We start from the raw sequence: 18,464 nt of genomic DNA, 5'->3' as shown, positions 1-18,464 counted from the left end.
TACATATGGTAATAAGTATGTTTCAGTGTTACTCTTTATTTTTTTTTTATTAGCAATTGCAATGGTGAAAAACATATAACTGGGGAATAAGAATAAGATGGTCTGAGCCCCAGCTCTGCTACTTACGTAACTCTTAAGTTCTAAATTCTTGCTTTCTCTGTGAAATGGAAATAACAATTCCTCCTTCACAGATTTGCAAGGATTACGTGAGGTAATATACATGCCAGTGTTGTGTAGAGTGCTTGAGCCACTACCAGGCATTATTACCCTAAAGAGGAAAATTATCAAAAGTAAAACTATACTGTTTTTGGTAATATTAGTACAGCTGGCAACCATATTTTAAAATCCTATCGGTTGGATTTCAATAACAGTATTAGAAATCTCTGCTTTACTTCATTTTCACCCAGGTTTCTGAAAGTTTGTATGATTAAAATATTAAAATTCTGTCTAAATAAATACCACTCTTGAAATTCTTTTCAGTAATTTTACTTGTTGAAAGATAATAGCAAATAATGTCTTGCAGAAGACAGTAAGTAGTGCTATTTACTCGCAGTGATTATAATTTTTGTATTTGCTTTCTTAATCTATAGCAGATGTGGAATGACATGGCTTTGTCCCACCCCACCCCCAAATGCTCAGTACAACATATGGCACTGAATCAGATTACACTCTGGTTGAGACACAGTGAAATACTCACATATCCGTGAAGAGAATCCAAGTTTGCTGTTATCTTAATTTTGTTAGTTTATTCAGCCTGCATCTAAAACATCATTTTGATATTGTTATTTGGCTAGGAAAACCAAAATCCTAAAGGTGAACAAGATTTTCCAAAGAAGTATTATATTAAATTTGTAAATCTCAAGGTTACTGACAAGGAAATGTGTATATTAAAATTTTAGTGGCTTTGAAAGTTAATACCTGTCAGAAAAGCCCATGGAGGGGCATTAATTAAATGTATTTCTGATACGGCAATTAGAGAGTAGAAATGATTTTGCAATCTGATTAGAAATGTGACCATTAAGATAAAAAATCATGACACCTTCAAAAGAGGCCTATCCATAATTTATTAATGGAGACATTGCAACTACCAAACTGCAAAAGCAAATGTGTTTTATTCTTGGACCTTATACCATTAAAAACCGTAACTGGCAGAGCCCCACACTGATGAGCCAAATGGAAAGTGGAAAAAAAACACTGCTGAATCCTAAATTCTGGTCCTCTTTTGCTTATAAATATCATACTTGTATATGTATTGAGCATAAATTGTATCAAATCTCTACACAAATATTATTTCCTTCTCCCCAGAAAAAGAAAACTGGAGGAGCTGGAAACATCTGTGGCTTTTCACTGAACATCAAAAGATTTTGCTACTTAAATTCCTCTTCCTAAGGTTTGGAAGAGCTGATGACATTCTGCGGATCTGAGAAACCAATTCCTTTGAATCTCCTGCAGTGATTGCTTGCCCTTCTCCCCATCGGTAACATGAAAAAGGCAGGAGACAACAGCAGAATGCAGAAGCGTTGTTTTCCAGTCCTCAGTCCTTGAAGCTCAAGTTGAAGTCAGAATGAACACTGAGGTGCAGTACTTCCTCTACAGGACTTCACTACCATCGATGACACCCAAACTCCCCTTTTTGGGCTACAACATCAGCATCTGGAAACAGATGACCTGTCTTAGCCACCTGAGAATAAAGCCCAACAGGCAGGTGGTGACAATACCTCAAAGCGACCATATGGCAGCTCAAAGACTAGGTGGCCTTGCTGTAGCAAAGGTGAGAACTCCTTCTGGGATCATGGAGAGTGTTGGGGTCTGGGAGTTAGTCAGAAGGCAGGGGCGTTCTCTTCCTTTCCAAAGAGAGTATTTGGATGCACTGTTATCTACTATTTTAGGAAACTTGTTCAGGAATGAATTGCATTCTTGCAGGTTTGTTTTTATAGAAGGAAACAAAACCATTTGCTTCCTAAGTGTTTCCAGCACCCCACAACTTAGAAATTTGGTTCTATTAGTATCAACTATATAAACTTAAGAGAATGAGACTTTCAGATTTGGGGCACAGGCTCTAAAGAACCCTACTGGAGGAAGAAGTAAGAGCATCATTTGTTCCCCATGGTCCCTGCGGGATCCCACTGCACCTTGGGTAATGAGAGTGAGCATTTGTTTCAAAAGTCAGAATCACCTCTCTCCTGACAACCATAATTCCTTTTATTAAGCATATTTTACTGAGCATTAAACAGCACAAATCCAAATGATAAAGTGCAGGCCAGTGCACAGGCCTGTCGTTCAGTTCAGCTTGAGTGTGAGTGTATGGGGACACACACACATTAATACACACACCCAGAATCTTGCACATTTTACCATCTTTTGACTATAGCATTTTATAGAGCTACATATCTTAAAAATAACAGCCTGGTGCACATGCATATATGCTTTCTTTTCCTGGTCAAATGCAGCAAGGGAGATTTATTTTAAAAGAAGAAAAAAAAGACACCAATGCGTTCATCTAAAAGGAAGCAAATTAAACAGAGCTATGCTGATAACACCTGATGTCTGGTCACAATCCACTGCTCTAATGCTGATCAATATATTCACAGACAAACAAATGTATCGTCAAAAGAAAAATGCTGCTGTTAACACCCCAACAGCTACTAGCTTCAGTTGTGCTTCTCAGTCAGGCAAAATGCTCTATCCCCAGCTCCTAATGCTATTTATTTTGCTTCCTGCCAATCTTGCAAATAATTCATCTCATGTGTCATTTCCTCATAAATGCTTCCTGGTGCTTGATTGCTCTGCCTGTTGGCATTTGATTTCAAACTGTCATTTTACCTTTATAAACATTTAGAACTTTCTAAGCGTGAGGAGAATGCCAAAAGGCATGCAAGAATGAGGCTGTAATTAGATCAGCAAAGTATGCTTTACAGCCTATCTAGCTTTCTCTGTATACCAGAAATCTCTCTTTGCATCCAACATTGCATTCCCAATCTGGGTGCAGAACAGCAAATTAACATTTACTCCAGCAAAGAGGCCCTGGTATCAACATGTTTAATTTATTATTATTGCAAAGAACAGTTTTCCCATGATTAGTGAAATAGAATACATATAATATATTTAAGGATCTGTACTCAGACCACAAAAAAGGGAATGGGGGAAGGAGAAAAGCAGAAAACAAAAGAAAAAATAGAAGTAATATCAGTTACCACCTGATTTTTGTGGCTAAAAAATAGACTATGACGTGCAATAGTGCAATTTTCCTTTGCTAGTCCAGCAATGCAAGTCTTAATAGGAAGTCCACTGAGGGTTTTCTGCATTTCAGGATTTAGTTGCGTGCTTGCCGGGAGTTAGAATTCCTGCCAGGCTTCTGACTCTGAGTGGAATCACTATGGCTAGAATCACTTGTATTCAGTCCAAGATGACGGAGCTTCATATCCCACCGCTGTGAAATTTAAAACAGAGAACAGTCACAAGCACATATTACCAGGGCCATCATTTCTATTATTCTAACAACTAGGACTGCAAAATCAGATCTCAAAAGCATTTTACTACTTTTCCAAAAGTATAATCTATATCCCAGGGGTAGCAATGAGGTGGAAGCTATGTAAATGTCCTACTTTAATTTGAAAAACTGGCCACCTATAATATATCAGTAATGGTTTCATATCAAATTTTAAACTTAAAATCTCCATGTCAGTAAATGGTGACACAAATAAACATTGATATCTGTGGGTATTTCCTGAGGTAACGTACACAAGTCTGGTACTTCATGGGTGATCAACAAATATGAGATTTCCATAGAGAATTTGAAGAAAGTGCTATTTTTTATTTTCTTCTCTTGTGACACATAAGAGCACAGCCTTTTAAACCTAAGTGATTTGAGCAGTGAAAAAAATGAAAGTGGAAAGAGAGGATGGGGTACTTTAAAAATATCTTTCCAAGTTACATCTACCAAGTACAACAAAACAGAACACATTTCTGCCCTCATTCTAAGTTTTATAAAGGACCACATCACAAATGGTTTTAATAACTACAATCAAGTTTAGTAATATTTCATATTGACAACTTCAATAATGTTCACATGTAATTTAATAAATTAAAAGGAAGTTATATTATGGATATTATAGGTAGTAAATAAGAATAAGAGTTATATATGAAATTCCTAGTACATAACAAATTCTCAATTTTCAATTACTTTCAGTAATTCTTCATTTTAGCACATTTTTACTCCACAATCTTATTGGGTTTCCATATTTTTTTTAAAAAAAAATCCCACATATACTGATTTTCAACTCCCCAAGGCAAGTGAAACATCTTGATTGGAACAACATAAAAGAGACTTAGGTTAATTTTTTTTTTTTTTTTTTTTTTGCATGGCAAGACCATAAAAAAAAATTTTATTGCTCTTGATCTATCCCAGAGAGCAAAAAAAAAAAAAAAAAGTCAGCTGAGAAGGACAATTCTTATTTGGAAAAAAAACAATATCCTCCATAAAATTCTTCTTTACATCCTCAAAATTGACTGGAAAACCACAGTAAGAATTAAAAATTACTCCAGTTATTCCTTCCCATCAGCAACCAGATGAAACTATAAGTGATTTCACAATAATAACTGAGAGCTCCCTGTAGAAACCCATGAAAAAAAAAATGCTTGCCCAACTAAGGAACAGGACCAACAAGCCATGATGTCCTGTATCTTTACATGATGATAATTGTTTTGGTACCAAAAGAGAAGCAGCAAGCCATGTTACATGCTTTGTAGCAATGATGCTGAAAGCTTTTCCAACCGGTACAGGAATTTAGGACAAATTCCTACCTGCATTAGCAAGCAGAAAACCGAATTAAAAGGACAGTAAGAGATTCCCACATACTAAAGAAGAGCCATTTTTAACAGACACCAAACAAATTGAAAAGAGACACAAATAGAGAATTCTCGTAAGTAAACTTGAAATACATCACACTTTTGACATAATACTGAGGGGAATAAAAGAGCGTAGTAGAGGGTTTTTTCTCCCTGCAAAATAATGCCCTCTGTATTTTTGTAGGTCACTTAAACTGAAATGTGTCTGCTGTGTCAAGCGCCAGATGTATAAGATAAACTGCCCAGGGGTGTTTAACTTACCCCATAAATGTTTCCCAAGCCTTCAGACTCACAGAAGGAAGAGGATGTATTATGTCTAGTACAATTCCTACTCTCCCCTCCCCATCCTGCACACGCGCACACACACACACCCTTGCACACACACCCTTTTTGATTCTTTATCCCTCTGAATACTTCCCCCACATTCCTTTTGTTGAAACAGATTTACTTAGTAAAAGGAAATGATACCTTCTGATATATATGGTGGTTTATATGTATAATGATAATAAGCTGGTTTACTGTATTTTTTTTAAATGCATCACTTGCAGAATCTAAGAGTCATTGGTTTTAAAATAAAGCTACATTACTGCTCTAAGAACCTAATTTGGTCAGATCTCTTATATACAGATGACTGTGGCTACACTTTGTACATAGGAACTGGTGTCTATACATTGGGACATGAGTTTTCTGTTCATGCTTTATTCTTTCCATCTTCTCTGAGTCACAGAACTGCAATTGTTCAAGGAATCAACATATCCAGCTAAAAAATAAAACAATACCCTATATTTTCCAGCTTCTCTTGCAGCTAGAGATGGACCCAGTCCTAAGTAATACGTGGTTGGGTAGGATGCTTGGAATCTCTTTTTACCTCCTTTTCTTTTTCCCTGAAATGTAGGTATGATGTAGAGGTGCGGCAGCCATGCTATGACCTCCAGCTAAACTTGATGGTGGAAGCAACATCTTTAAAAATGACAATATCTTCTAGCTTATTTAAGAATAAGCTAGAAGGAGCCTGGAGCTCTACTGAGAATATGAAGCCACAGGAACAAGGCTGGACTAACTACAGCTAGATTTCCCACTGTGAGAAGTCAGGTATCCGTAGCTAGATCTCTGACACACATACAGAGAATGTGCTCCTTAAATGAAACAGACATTACAAAGTTGGGTTTAAAAAATATATATATATATATATATTTAATATTCCAAAACCTGACTTTGTAATGTCTGTAATACACACACACACAGACACACACACACACATATCAGGGTTTAATATTTTTCATGTAGTTGAAGGTAGTTATTTTGTTTAAATGACAAATGGCTGGCTTTCTACTTTAATTTTCTGCATATCACTTTCAATATAAAATTCAGGCTGGAACTTCCCTGGTGATCCACTGGATAAGAATCTACCTTCCAATGCAGGTTTGATCCCTACTCAAGCAACTAAGATCCCCATTAGGCAACTAAGACCCAATGCAGCCAAATAAACAAATAAATAAATTACAATTAAATAAATAAATAATAAAATAAAATTTAGGCTTACCTTAACTTTTTTACCAAGTCGATCCTTCCATTTCTCAGCAATAGAACCTTCTACCAACAGTAATCTGTATTTTAAAGAAGCAGTCATTTTTGAAAAATTAAAACATATTACTGAAAAATACAAGGAATCATTGTCAAGAAACACATACTGTTTATACTAGAAAGGGACAGCCATGTTTTAGAACAGTAATTCTCAACTATTGGGAGTCATGGACCTGTTTAAGAACAAACAAAATTATGATCCCTCTCCCCAGAAAAATGCACACCTAGAAATTTCCCACATATACTTTCCTATCTAATACATGAATTGAAGGCTCCAACTAAAACCGATCTTTAATTCCCCAGAAGGTAGACAGATCCCAAAGAGCAACCCCCAGAGTCAGATCTCTATAGAAATGCAGTAAGAATAGGATGTGCATAGAAATTATTCTGAATTCTTAAGGAGTGAATTACCTGGAGCGCTCTTCATCTTCGTAGCCCATGATGAGATACTCCTCATTAACGTTAAGTGGAGGACACAGGCAGCCAGAGCTGGTATAAAGGTTCACAGTTTCCCTTGGAATGTTTACCAGAGAAGCCTTTAAAATCTCCTTCACCTCCACTACTGCAGTCACATCATGACACTTGGTCTTTATTTCTTTAACTTTAGCCCGAATGACTGGATAAAAAAACAATAAAGCCGATATGGCAATATGACACACTATAGGTGCCCCAGTCAAAAAAGACAAGTAGACTTCTTTCTAGTCAATTCGTATCCATTTGATGTTCAATGAATGGAGAGAAAAAATAAAGCAGATATAGTCTCCTTAGACAGTAGTGAGTAACACACTCTACAGCACACCTGCCCCCTTAATATTCACCCCGATCCCCTGCAAATTTGCATGTACATTTATATTTGTGTGTGTATTTCATGAGAACTGTTTAGATATGTACAGTTTCAATTGTGCCAAGAGGAATTTAAACCATGTTAGTTTCACTATATGTAAAGACCCACCACCTAAATATGCTTTGTTTCACTGTCGGCATTTTTTCCATCAGGTCTATTAATAGATTTTCTAACCAGTTAGGGTTTTCTTTAGTGTCATAAAGCTGTCCTGTTCTATGATGTTCTCAGGCTAGTTCTGCAATCTTTCCACCCTTTCATCTTAGCTCACTGTTCAGACATCAGCTCCTTTCTTCCTTTGTTTCAGTACAGACTATCGTTCATACTCGTTTATGTATACAGCATTTTCTACTTGAATAAAAACTGTCCCACTCATGTGCTATGAAATACGGTCTAACACATCAATTGCATTAATCTACTGTCTCGGTGGGTATTCTGGCAGCCAGTTTATCTCTTAACGTTGGGCTTGACTTCTCAAAATAAAGACAAAACTGCTTTAAAAAGAATATATTCAGTTGCAAATTCAAAACATTTGACTCAGAATCTAGAAAGTACTGTTCTGCTTCTTTTCTGTATTTCTCTCCTTTGGAAGAGCCAAATTCTTTAGATTCCTACTTCGGGTAAATGAGCTTTTTACTTTTTTTCCTAAGGGGATTTTGAAAAGGCCTAGGAAGAAGCAAAAAATGTCAATTAGTAAGAAGCCGACAGCTTTTGCCCAGGCAGCCTCATTGCTCTAGTTCAATATCCATGGACTTTATACAGAAGAAAACACAACATATCCAAATGAATGTACTTTTTAAAAGCCTCTTAGGCACATATCTGCCAACCACTTTCATCTGAGTTCCTTCCCACATATTTTAGGGGTTTTGGACTACAAAGGAAAAAGTAATCCATGAAAATATAAAGCCAGCTAATAAACCATTGCCCTCCATCAATGCCCCAATTCCATACAGAAATTTATTCAATAACATTCCACCAGTACAACACACATACAATAAGAATTAAGCTACTAATTCGAAAAACTTTAGAACAAAACCTCAATTTTGCTTCACAGGTATTTCAATCTTCAGAGAATTAGTTGTCTCAAGTATGAGGGCTTATAGCAAACAAAATGTAACTGCCAGCCTCTCTGCTTGGTGTGATTTCTGAGTGAAGGGGTCTTTTTTTATGAGTGTTCTATTCTTATTTTAACAAAAGATAAGGTTGCCCTTTTTGAAATGTCATTTGGGAGAACCAGATGATAGATTCACAGCCCCGGCTAGCACACATTTTTGTGTGTCCTGGCTTATGTGAATGTGCTTCATAGCATTCATCAGCTATTAGAGATTAGTGAGCTGTGCAAACGTTCTCAAACTAATGATTTATTTACCCAGTGCGTCTACTATTTTCATTAGAAATTTTTAGCACATGTACCCACTCCAAAGTAAATACCTCTCTACAAGGCTTACTTTATTATTCAAGTAATTTTGTCAAAGCTCAAGAGCTTTTACCTGAATTAATCTGAATGAAGCAGAGGTTTCATCTGAATTATCAATTTGCTCCCACCTCCAGTTTGTTTTCTCAATAGACACATGTAGATATTTCAGAAAGATAAAGATCAACATATTTTAAAGTTTGAAATATATTTTCAGGAGTTTTCCTTCTCTTTTATAATTTTAGTGCCTGTCTTCCTCAAAGAAGCTCTGAGTAAGACTTAGAGAAGTGAAAATTCTTAAATTATGGGAAATCTGGTTATTGTTTAACCATGAGAAAGAAATTATCTTTTTTCCACTACCTGTGATCTGTATCCTATTTCTGTTATAATACTCACTCAGCTACCTTGTTGGAAGATTTTCTCTTCCTATGACTTGTAACCATTAGTAACCATTTTATCTTTTAACAAAAATAGTAACACTAACCATTGCAGCTCTAAGGCTGGATAAAGTAAAAATTAATAATAAGTAAAACAAATACAAACTAAGTAAAATTTCCCAATATAAAATTTTTCATGTTTTTGTCTTTAACACAGCTCTTTATTAACTTAAAAGTTCATATAGCATTTTTCAATCTTATAAAGTTAATCTCCTAAAAATTAGAAGTTTCCTTTCCTTGTTATATTTCACATCAATTTATTTATTTATTTATTTATTTTTTCTTTTTATTTTGCTTTTACCGTGTCCCACAGGTTTTGGGTTGTTGTGTTTTCATTTTCATTCGTTTCTATGCAAATTTTGATTTCTTTTTTGATTTCTTCTGTGATTTGTTGGTTATTCAGCAGCGTGTTGTTCAGCCTCCATGTGTTGGAATTTTTAATAGTTTTTCTCCTGTAATTGAGATCTAATCTTACTGCATTGTGGTCAGAAAAAATGCTTGGGATGATTTCTATTTTTTTGAATTTACCAAGGCTAGCTTTATGGCCCAGGATGTGATCTATCCTGGAGAAGGTTCCATGTGCGCTTGAGAAAAAGATGAAATTCATTGTTTTGGGATGAAATGTCCTATAGATATCAATTAGGTCTAACTGGTCTATTGTATTGTTTAAAGTTTGTGTTTCCTTGTTAATTTTCTGTTTAGTTGATCTATCCATAGGTGTGAGTGGGGTATTAAAGTCTCCCACTATTATTGTGTTATTGTTAATTTCTCCTTTCATACTTGTTAGCATTTGTCTTACATACTGCAGTGCTCCCGTGTTGGGTGCATATATATTTATAATTGTTATATCTTCTTCTTGGATTGATCCTTTGATCATTATGTAGTGACCTTCTTTGTCTCTTTTCACAGCCTTTGTTTTAAAGTCTATTTTATCTGATATGAGTATTGCTACTCCTGCTTTCTTTTGGTCCCTATTTGCATGGAAAATCTTTTTCCAGCCCTTCACTTTCAGTCTGTATGTGTCCCCTGTTTTGAGGTGGGTCTCCTGTAGACAACATATGTAGGGGTCTTGTTTTTGTATCCATTCAGCCAGTCTTTGTCTTTTGGTTGGGGCATTCAACCCATTTACGTTTAAGGTAATTACTGATAAGTATGATCCCGTTGCCATTTACTTTATTGTTTTGGGTTCGAGTTTATACACTGTTTTTGTGTTTCCTGTCTAGAGAATATCCTTTAGTATTTGTTGGAGAGCTAGTTTGGTGGTGCAGAATTCTCTCAGCTTTTGCTTGTCTGAAAAGCTTTTGATTTCTCCTTCATACTTGAATGAGATCCTTGCTGGGTACAATAATCTGGGCTGTAGGTTATTTTCTTTCATCATTTTAAGTATGTCTTGCCATTCCCTCCTGGCTTGAAGAGCTTCTATTGAAAGATCAGCTGTTATCCTTATGGGAATTCCCTTGTGTGTTATTTGTTGTTTTTCCCTTGCTGCTTTTAATATTTGTTCTTTGTGTTTGATCTTTGTTAATTTGATTAATATGTGTCTTGGGGTGTTTCTCCTTGGGTTTATCCTGTTTGGGACTCTCTGGGTTTCTTGGACTTGGGTGATTATTTCCTTCCCCATTTTAGGGAAGTTTTCCACTATTATCTCCTCAAGTATTTTCTCATGGTCTTTCTTTTTGTCTTCTTCTTCTGGAACCCCTATGATTCGAATGTTGTAGCGTTTAATATTGTCCTGGAGGTCTCTGAGATTGTCCTCATTTCTTTTAATTCGTTTTTCTTTTATCCTCTCTGATTCATTTATTTCTACCATTCTATCTTCTAATTCACTAATCCTATCTTCTGCCTCTGTTATTCTACTATTTGTTGCCTCCAGAGTGTTTTTAATTTCATTTATTGCATTATTCATTATATATTGACTCTTTTTTATTTCTTCTAGGTCCTTGTTAAACCTTTCTTGCATCTTCTCAATCCTTGTCTCCAGGCTATTTATCTGTGATTCCATTTTAGTTTCAAGATTTTGGATCAATTTCACTATCATTATTTGGAATTCTTTATCAGGTAGATTCCCTATCTCTTCCTCTTTTGTTTGGTTTGGTGGGCATTTATCCTGTTCCTTTATCTGCTGAGTATTCCTCTGTCTCTTCATCTTGTTTAAATTGCTGCGTTTGGGGTGTCCTTTATGTATTCTGGTAGTTTGTGGAGTTCTCTTTATTGTGGCGTTTCCTCGCTGTGTGTGGGTTTGTACAGGTGGCTTGTCAAGGTTTCCTGGTTAGGGAAGCTTGTGTCGGTGTTCTGGTGGGTGGAGCTGTATTTCTTCTCTCTCCTTTCGAAGAGTTGGGTTGCTTTTCTGGGTGCCTGATGTCCTCTGCCGGCATTCAGAAGTTGTTTTGTGGAATTTACTCGACGTTTAAATGCTCTTTTGATGAATTTGTGGGGGAGAAAGTGTTCTCCCCGTCCTACTCCTCCGCCATCTTGGCTCCTCCCCCTTCACATCAATTTATAGAGGATAGCGTCCTCAGATCAGCAGCCAGGCATCTGATTTCTTACATTTCCACCTTAGAAAGTGTGTCTACCATTGGCTAAGAGAAACTATAGATTCCTCTAAAGATAATTAGTAAACAAAAAATAAAAATTGAATCCATTGAAGAAAAATTTGAGGAACTAGGTATATTTATTTTAAAGAGATTTAACTACATTGAATTTTTTACTTGATATCTTTCAATATACAGTATTTTCAAAGATATCAAAGGTTACTCTTACAGAGATTTATCCATTTCTCTCCTTCCAATTCCCAAATAATAGAAAAGGAGGAATAATTCTGTTGTGTGTGTGCTATATTCTCTAAAGTAAACTGAATAATAAAGCCTTCATTTTAGTAATGAAGGCACTTTATAAATCCATTTAATTGCCATGTTTATTCACTTACTCAACACTGACAGTCTTTGGCAGAGATAGTAACATGAACTTTATTAATCTCATAAATGCCAGAGTGGAAGAATCATAATAAAATGCCAACAGAATACAGCAAATACTGATTTGTTGCTTATTATATCAACTAGAAAACTCTATTAATTGACCCTTCTAAGTATAACAGTGATTGATATTTGTGACTCTGAAGCATTCGAATATCCAAGAGTACATTCTGAATAATTAAAGGAAGGATAACTTAGGTTCAGTAATCACTGATAAAATAGGGATAATGTAACATTTCATGGTGCAGTTGAGAAAATCACCTAAGACAGTGTATGGAAACCACCTAACACATTACCTGGAACAGAGACAGAAGCTTTTCCTCCTCCAGTTAAATTTGTCAGCTACATTTAGATTGGTAGCTCTTCAGTTAATACTTTGCTTATTAGAACAGCACATGTCTAGGTCAGGCTAGATAACAAAACATTTCCTTGAATACTTTTTCAAAGAACACAACATTGCATTGAATACTAACAAACTCCGTGTTACTTTCCAACTCTGTCAATGTTTTCCATGAGATAGAATGTTTGGAAAAATCCAGTTTGACTCTTTTAACCACTCCTTATGCATTGAAGTGCTCAGTTTACCCCCCGAGTGTTGACCCCAATGAGTCACAACCGATGACCCACTACAGCTCCATATCCTTGCCGGCCGATCAAAGAGGGAAGAGCCCCTCTCAACTGCCTGTGTATGTCACTGCATGGTTCTAAGACGCCAGCTGTGCTGCCTGAAATGCATCCCCCAAATCAAGCATTTGTTAAGAACAGTGCCCACATGAGACATTTCAATTGTTTAGAACAGAGAGATTATGCTCTTAAAAGCTGTCCTTGTTTGTTTTTAAGCCTTATTCACAAGTTGTTCTATCAATCTACACATACACACAAACCCCTTTCCGAACCTAGCAGTTCATAAGTCGATCACAGAGTTATCCTTACCATAGTTGTAATTGTTTCGGAAATAGGTCTTCTGTGTAGCTCTGACTGGTTTACATTTGCAGCGTTCTAAAAAACATAACATTTTATCTATTATGAGCAAAAGTTCAACATTAGCTCTCTTTTGTTTATGCACATTTTTTGGTAAGATCAGACCCAAATCTAGTAGCAAAGGAAGCTCATATTCTTTGTGTCTGGTCCTTTTCTCCTGAAACTACATTCACATTTGTTCTGTCTACAGAGCTGCCTATTCAATGTCCAAGGTCCCAATCCTGAGGAAACCCTGTTCACCACCATGCATGAAGAGAGCATGCCCCCAGAACCCTGAAAGAGACACACTCAGCGCTTCAGGCAGCTGAATGAGTGCCACCCGAGAGGCAAGTCATGCTTAAGCTCAGTAACTAGTTACCCCTGCTCAAGGCCACCTGTCCTCACAGACATTTTACAGACTATGCAACGCACCTCCAAATATTAGCTTTTGGATCTAAAATCAACACAATAAGATAAGCACATATTATTATAACCCAGTGGACTTTTTCAAGTTCTTAAGAGGCATGACCTCCTTCATTTTTGGATCTAATTTTTTAAAATTTTAATTGAAGTATACATGATTTACATTATTATAATAGTTTCAGGTGTACAACAGAGTGATTCTCATGAGCACTTTCTATAGGCAGAATAACTGGTATTAAACTCAATGGTAGTTTTATGTTTACAGGAGGAAGTTACTGTATACATATTTTGAAATAAGATGCTCTGTGTTTTTTAAATATCTGGTGAGTAGTGACCAGAACATTTTCTATCTAATATAATACAAGCATATGTAATAAACGTTTTAATTATCTCAAAGTGTTTCATATATAGGATAAATCATTTAACATCTTAGAGAGTAGATTACTACATTGTTTATGATAGATTACTTGGCTAAGAAATACACCTCATGTATACATCATAACCATAATAAAATCTTAGTCATTAAAGTGAACATAAAAATTGAAAATAATACACAATTACCTGAGAAAGCATTTGTTTATGTAAAGATTTCTGGGCACATGAATCACAGAAAAGAAGCCAACAAAAATTTTTTTGTTTAAAAGTGTTTTATGTTAGCATGGAGACCAGTAAAAAGCAGAAGTTTTTGTTGACAATTTGACATTTTTTTTAATTTTAAACTTTACATAATTGTATTATTTTTGCCAAATATCAAAATGAATCCGCCACAGGTATACATGTGTTCCCCATCCTGAACCCTCCTCCCTCCTCCCTCCCCATACCATCCCTCTGGGTGTTTTCTAAGTGTGTGTGTGTCTGTGTGTGTGTTAGTGACTCAGTCACATCCAACTTTTTGTGACCCTAGGACTGTAGCCCCACCAGGCTCCTCTGTCCATGGGATTCTTCAGGCAAGAATACTGGAGTGGGTGGCCATTCCCTTCTCCAGGGGATCTTCATGATTCAGGGATCGGACCCATGTCTCCTACACTGCAGGCAGATTCTTTACCATCTGAGCCACCAGGGAAGCCCTTCCTTATCATAATAAATGTTATTTCCAGCTGAACTCACGGATAATGTGCTTTGAAGTAGCAGTCCTTAGGAGAACAGCACCTCACTACCCTCTTTTCAGCTCTGCTGGTGCTGCTGCTAAGTCGCTTCAGTCATGTCCGACTCTGTGCGACCCCATAGACGGCAGCCCACCAGGCTCCCCCGTCCCTGGGATTCTCCAGGCAAGAACACTGGAGTGGGTTGCCATTTCCTTCTCCAATGCATGAAAGTGAAAAGTGAAAGTGAAGTCGCTCAGTCGTGTCCAACTCTTCGCAACCCCATGGACTGCAGCCTACCAGGCTCCTCTGTCCATGGGATTTTCCAGGCAAGAGTACTGGAGTGGGGTGCCACCACCTTCTCCACTTTTCAGCTCTAGAGATAAGCATCTCTCCTGGGGACAAGCACGGGTCTCCAAAGCAGGAGCAGCAGCTCCGCTGTTCTCACCCAGGAGAGAGCTGAGGGTGTCCTCAGAGCTACACACAGCAGCGCTCTGATTCTGCACATAATTTTTAACACTGTTTATGTGGAATAACGATCTCAATAGACAATAGGTCATATCAATGCTGGTTGCTATTTGAAGAAGATTCCTCAAAAAATGACGTTTTTATTAACAAAGCGTTTGTATTCCCATTTAAAACAAACTGAAAAGTTATCTAGTTCTACCGTACAGTTGCTTTCTTTTGTACCAAAATGTTACACATTTTTAAAAGAGGGATTCTTAAGATGAGACTATTTCCAAAGAAATAAATGCTATGGTCTTTGACTTACAAATTATCCTCACCTACATATAGATATGGATTTGTGCTTTTCTATCTCTTTAAAAATAGATACTACTCACTAAAAATAGTGAGAAGGAGAAGATTGGAGAAGGCAATGACACCCCACTCCAGTACTCTTGCCTGGAAAATCCCATGGACGGAGGAGCCTGGTAGGCTGCAGTCCACGGGGTCGCTAAGAATCGGACACGATTCAGCGACTTCACTTTCACTTTTCGCTTTCATGCACTGGAGGAGGAAATGGCAACCCATTCCAGTGTTCTTGCCTGGAGAATCCCAGGGACGGGGGAGCCTGGTGGGCTGCCGTCTATGGGGTCGCACAGAGTCGGACACGACTGAAACAACTTAGCAGTAGCAGCACTAAAAATAATACATGAAGATAAATTATCTACATATTTGTAATTCTTCAGAAATCTGCACATGTTCTAATAAAAAATTCTTGGCAAAAATACACCAACTGCCCATTAAATAGATTTAGAAAAATACACCAACTATTACTGGATTGATTCTAATATGATTACTTGAAGCATAAACAATGGATTCCACAAAACTTCCAGGTAGAGATTTTTTCCAAAATATTATATCGTAAAATAACTTAGGAAGTTTTCAAGTAGATATTTGCACAACCATATGTACAACTATATATACTAGCTAGACTCCTAATAGCTAATGACCTAATATATCCATTATATTCTTTGGACTGAATTCTGTTCCTCCCACTGCACTTGTTTCTCCTGCTGGCCTCAGAGGTAGAAATGCCATACTGTGTACTTAAGGCCTTTCCTGTGTGCCTATCCCTAGCTCTTGCTAGAAGCAAATATCCGTCTAGTTGAAGTATCTAGTAGTTCAATAAAACAGCAGAGTAAAAAGGAGGATGGAATTTTATATCCACAAGGCTCAAATACAGAAGAACTTTCTTTCACTTATTTATGCTGACTCAACCCAAACATATTCATATCTGAGGGTATTCATGAAAAGTATATCTTACATCAACAGTTCTGGAGGATTATCTTTCCTGTAAAGTATTTCTATTCACATCTACATATATATCCCTGAAAGCCCAAGAATTGGGAAATGGCAAAAAAAAAAAAAAATCATGGAGGCATATGCTGCATGTATTAGCCACCCTAAATCAGACTGCAACAGTGTCTTTTTGTTTACTGCCAATAGCTGATATCTGATTTGTATTGGGCCAGCAGCATCACCATCATATGTACTTTAATTCACCAATAATCTTGCCAGTAGTCTTCCTCCCCCAGCTTCCACATGGCACAACGTCTAAGTTTTGTTCTGCTGTCGTGGCAAAGTAAAATCTATTTTTTACTGAGCTTTGCACAAAGACCAATAGGTATCGATTTGCTTGCATTCCACTGTTGAGAAGAAAAACATATAAAGGAACTGCTTTGGTGCTCTTATCTAAGGAAAAATACGGAAAATTTAAAGAGGCTGGCTGCGACAAAATAAAGTGGCAAGAGTTCTTCAAATGCGGGGAAGGTTTTACATTAGCAATTCATTGCCTCCAGTCTAGGATTAAATACAACTCCCTTGAGTCGCATAACAGCATGTGGTCCTATATCCCACAGCATCCTTGGAGCGGGACCAGGAAACTCTCGTGGGCAGCTCTTCCTCAGTCCTCTAGCTGGGTTCTCTCAGCTACTCTTCTAGAATCAATGATTGCCTACTTCTCTGCTACTGAAACTGAAAGCTGTTCATTATCCTAGTATGAACATGAGTTTACCCCACTAGAGTGAATGTGAGTCTGTAAAATTAATATGCCCAGTGCTGCATACACTTTGGTCTGCAATTCTGGGGGGCTGCCCTACTGTGTGTGCACTGCAGTGCTTGAGCTGGAACAGCCTCACTCTCTCAACACTGGGGCTTCTTAGAGACAGTTCTGAGTAGAAGTCACCACATCCTTCTTTATTCATTTGTTTACACATAAAAATCAGCTCACCTATTGAAAACACACAAGGACAACAGTCTTTTTTTAAAGGGTTCTATAATTTTACAAGATCTAAAAGTTATAAGTATCTGACAATTTTGAAATTTGATGCCCACTGGACCTCCACTATTTAGAGCAACCTTGTTTGAGTTCAAGCTTAAGTGTGATACAACTTTCTAACTAATCCTGACCTCTGTTTGAAACTGACTTCTCTTGGGTCTCCTCCAGAGCTGTAAGACTATAATTAACTTTGGCAGATTCCAAAACCCCTATAACTTTTCATGTCCCATGACTTCGGAATACTAGTTAGTGAATATTTTTCTGCTTTTTTTGGAAAAGGTCTTAGATCTGTGCTCAAGATTTATTTTTAAAAAGTAGGGGAAAAAAAGAAAATATAATTCTATTTGTGTTACAATTTCTATTATAAATCTTAATATTGGTTCTTTCTAATTGGGTCAGAGTTTAAATAATTTTAATTTGGTCGAAATGAAATATATGTTTTGTATTTGATCCTGAAAGCCCACTTCGCTCCATTTTAAGACACATAGGAGCAGACCACAACAATTTTTAAAAACAGATGTAAAAAATTAAATATTATGATGGTTAACTCTGACTTCTTTACTGAGATCCAGATCTATACTTTCCATTGCCTATAAATGGTATCTATGAGCATGGCTTAAATAATTTAAACATATGTCAATATCTATCACATTATAGAACTGCCTTTCTTCTACAGAAAGAGTGTTTTCTGACTCTACTACCCTGGGATAACTATGTTTCTCTAAATATGAGATGGGAAAGGAAAAGAGAATTAACATTTGTTGAATGTTTTGAGTCACTTACATAATTCATTCATTCTACAAATATTTCCTGCACGTCTCTTACATGCCAAGCTCTGTGCCAGGCATATAGGACACCTGATGAGCGACACAGACAATTCAGAACAGGATACAGACATTGAACAAATAATCACACACAAAATAATCTATGTTCATGTATAATACATGTTATGAGAGCAAAGTACAATGTGTCATCAGAACATACAACTTGATGACCTGCACTAGTCTGGTCTTCAAAGTCCTCTAAGGAAATGGCATTAAAGCTTGAAACCTGAAAGATCAGCTGTTATCCTGGTAGGAACTGCATCTTTATGTATAAGATAGTGAAGAAGTCATAAAGCA

General features: G+C 36.8%; 1 protein-coding gene across 1 annotated transcript in view; it reads right to left on the bottom strand.

Moving 5' to 3' along the window:
- Positions 1-2,181: 2,181 nt before the first annotated feature.
- The window catches only part of FRZB (frizzled related protein), a 37,638-nt gene continuing 21,355 nt past the window's right edge, over positions 2,182-18,464 (bottom strand). Inside the window, exons 4-7 of the mRNA XM_019969737.2 lie at positions 13,030-13,095; positions 6,844-7,048; positions 6,392-6,455; positions 2,182-3,430 (exon numbers count right to left, since the gene is read on the bottom strand). Of these exons, the coding sequence (XP_019825296.1) occupies positions 3,314-3,430; positions 6,392-6,455; positions 6,844-7,048; positions 13,030-13,095 (452 nt within the window). The 3' untranslated portion in view covers positions 2,182-3,313. The remainder of the gene's footprint in view (positions 3,431-6,391; positions 6,456-6,843; positions 7,049-13,029; positions 13,096-18,464) is intronic.

This window comes from Bos indicus, chromosome 2, assembly GCF_029378745.1.
Source record: "Bos indicus isolate NIAB-ARS_2022 breed Sahiwal x Tharparkar chromosome 2, NIAB-ARS_B.indTharparkar_mat_pri_1.0, whole genome shotgun sequence".
NCBI classification, from domain to species: domain Eukaryota; kingdom Metazoa; phylum Chordata; class Mammalia; order Artiodactyla; family Bovidae; genus Bos; species Bos indicus.
This window is presented reverse-complemented; position numbering and strand designations above follow the sequence as displayed.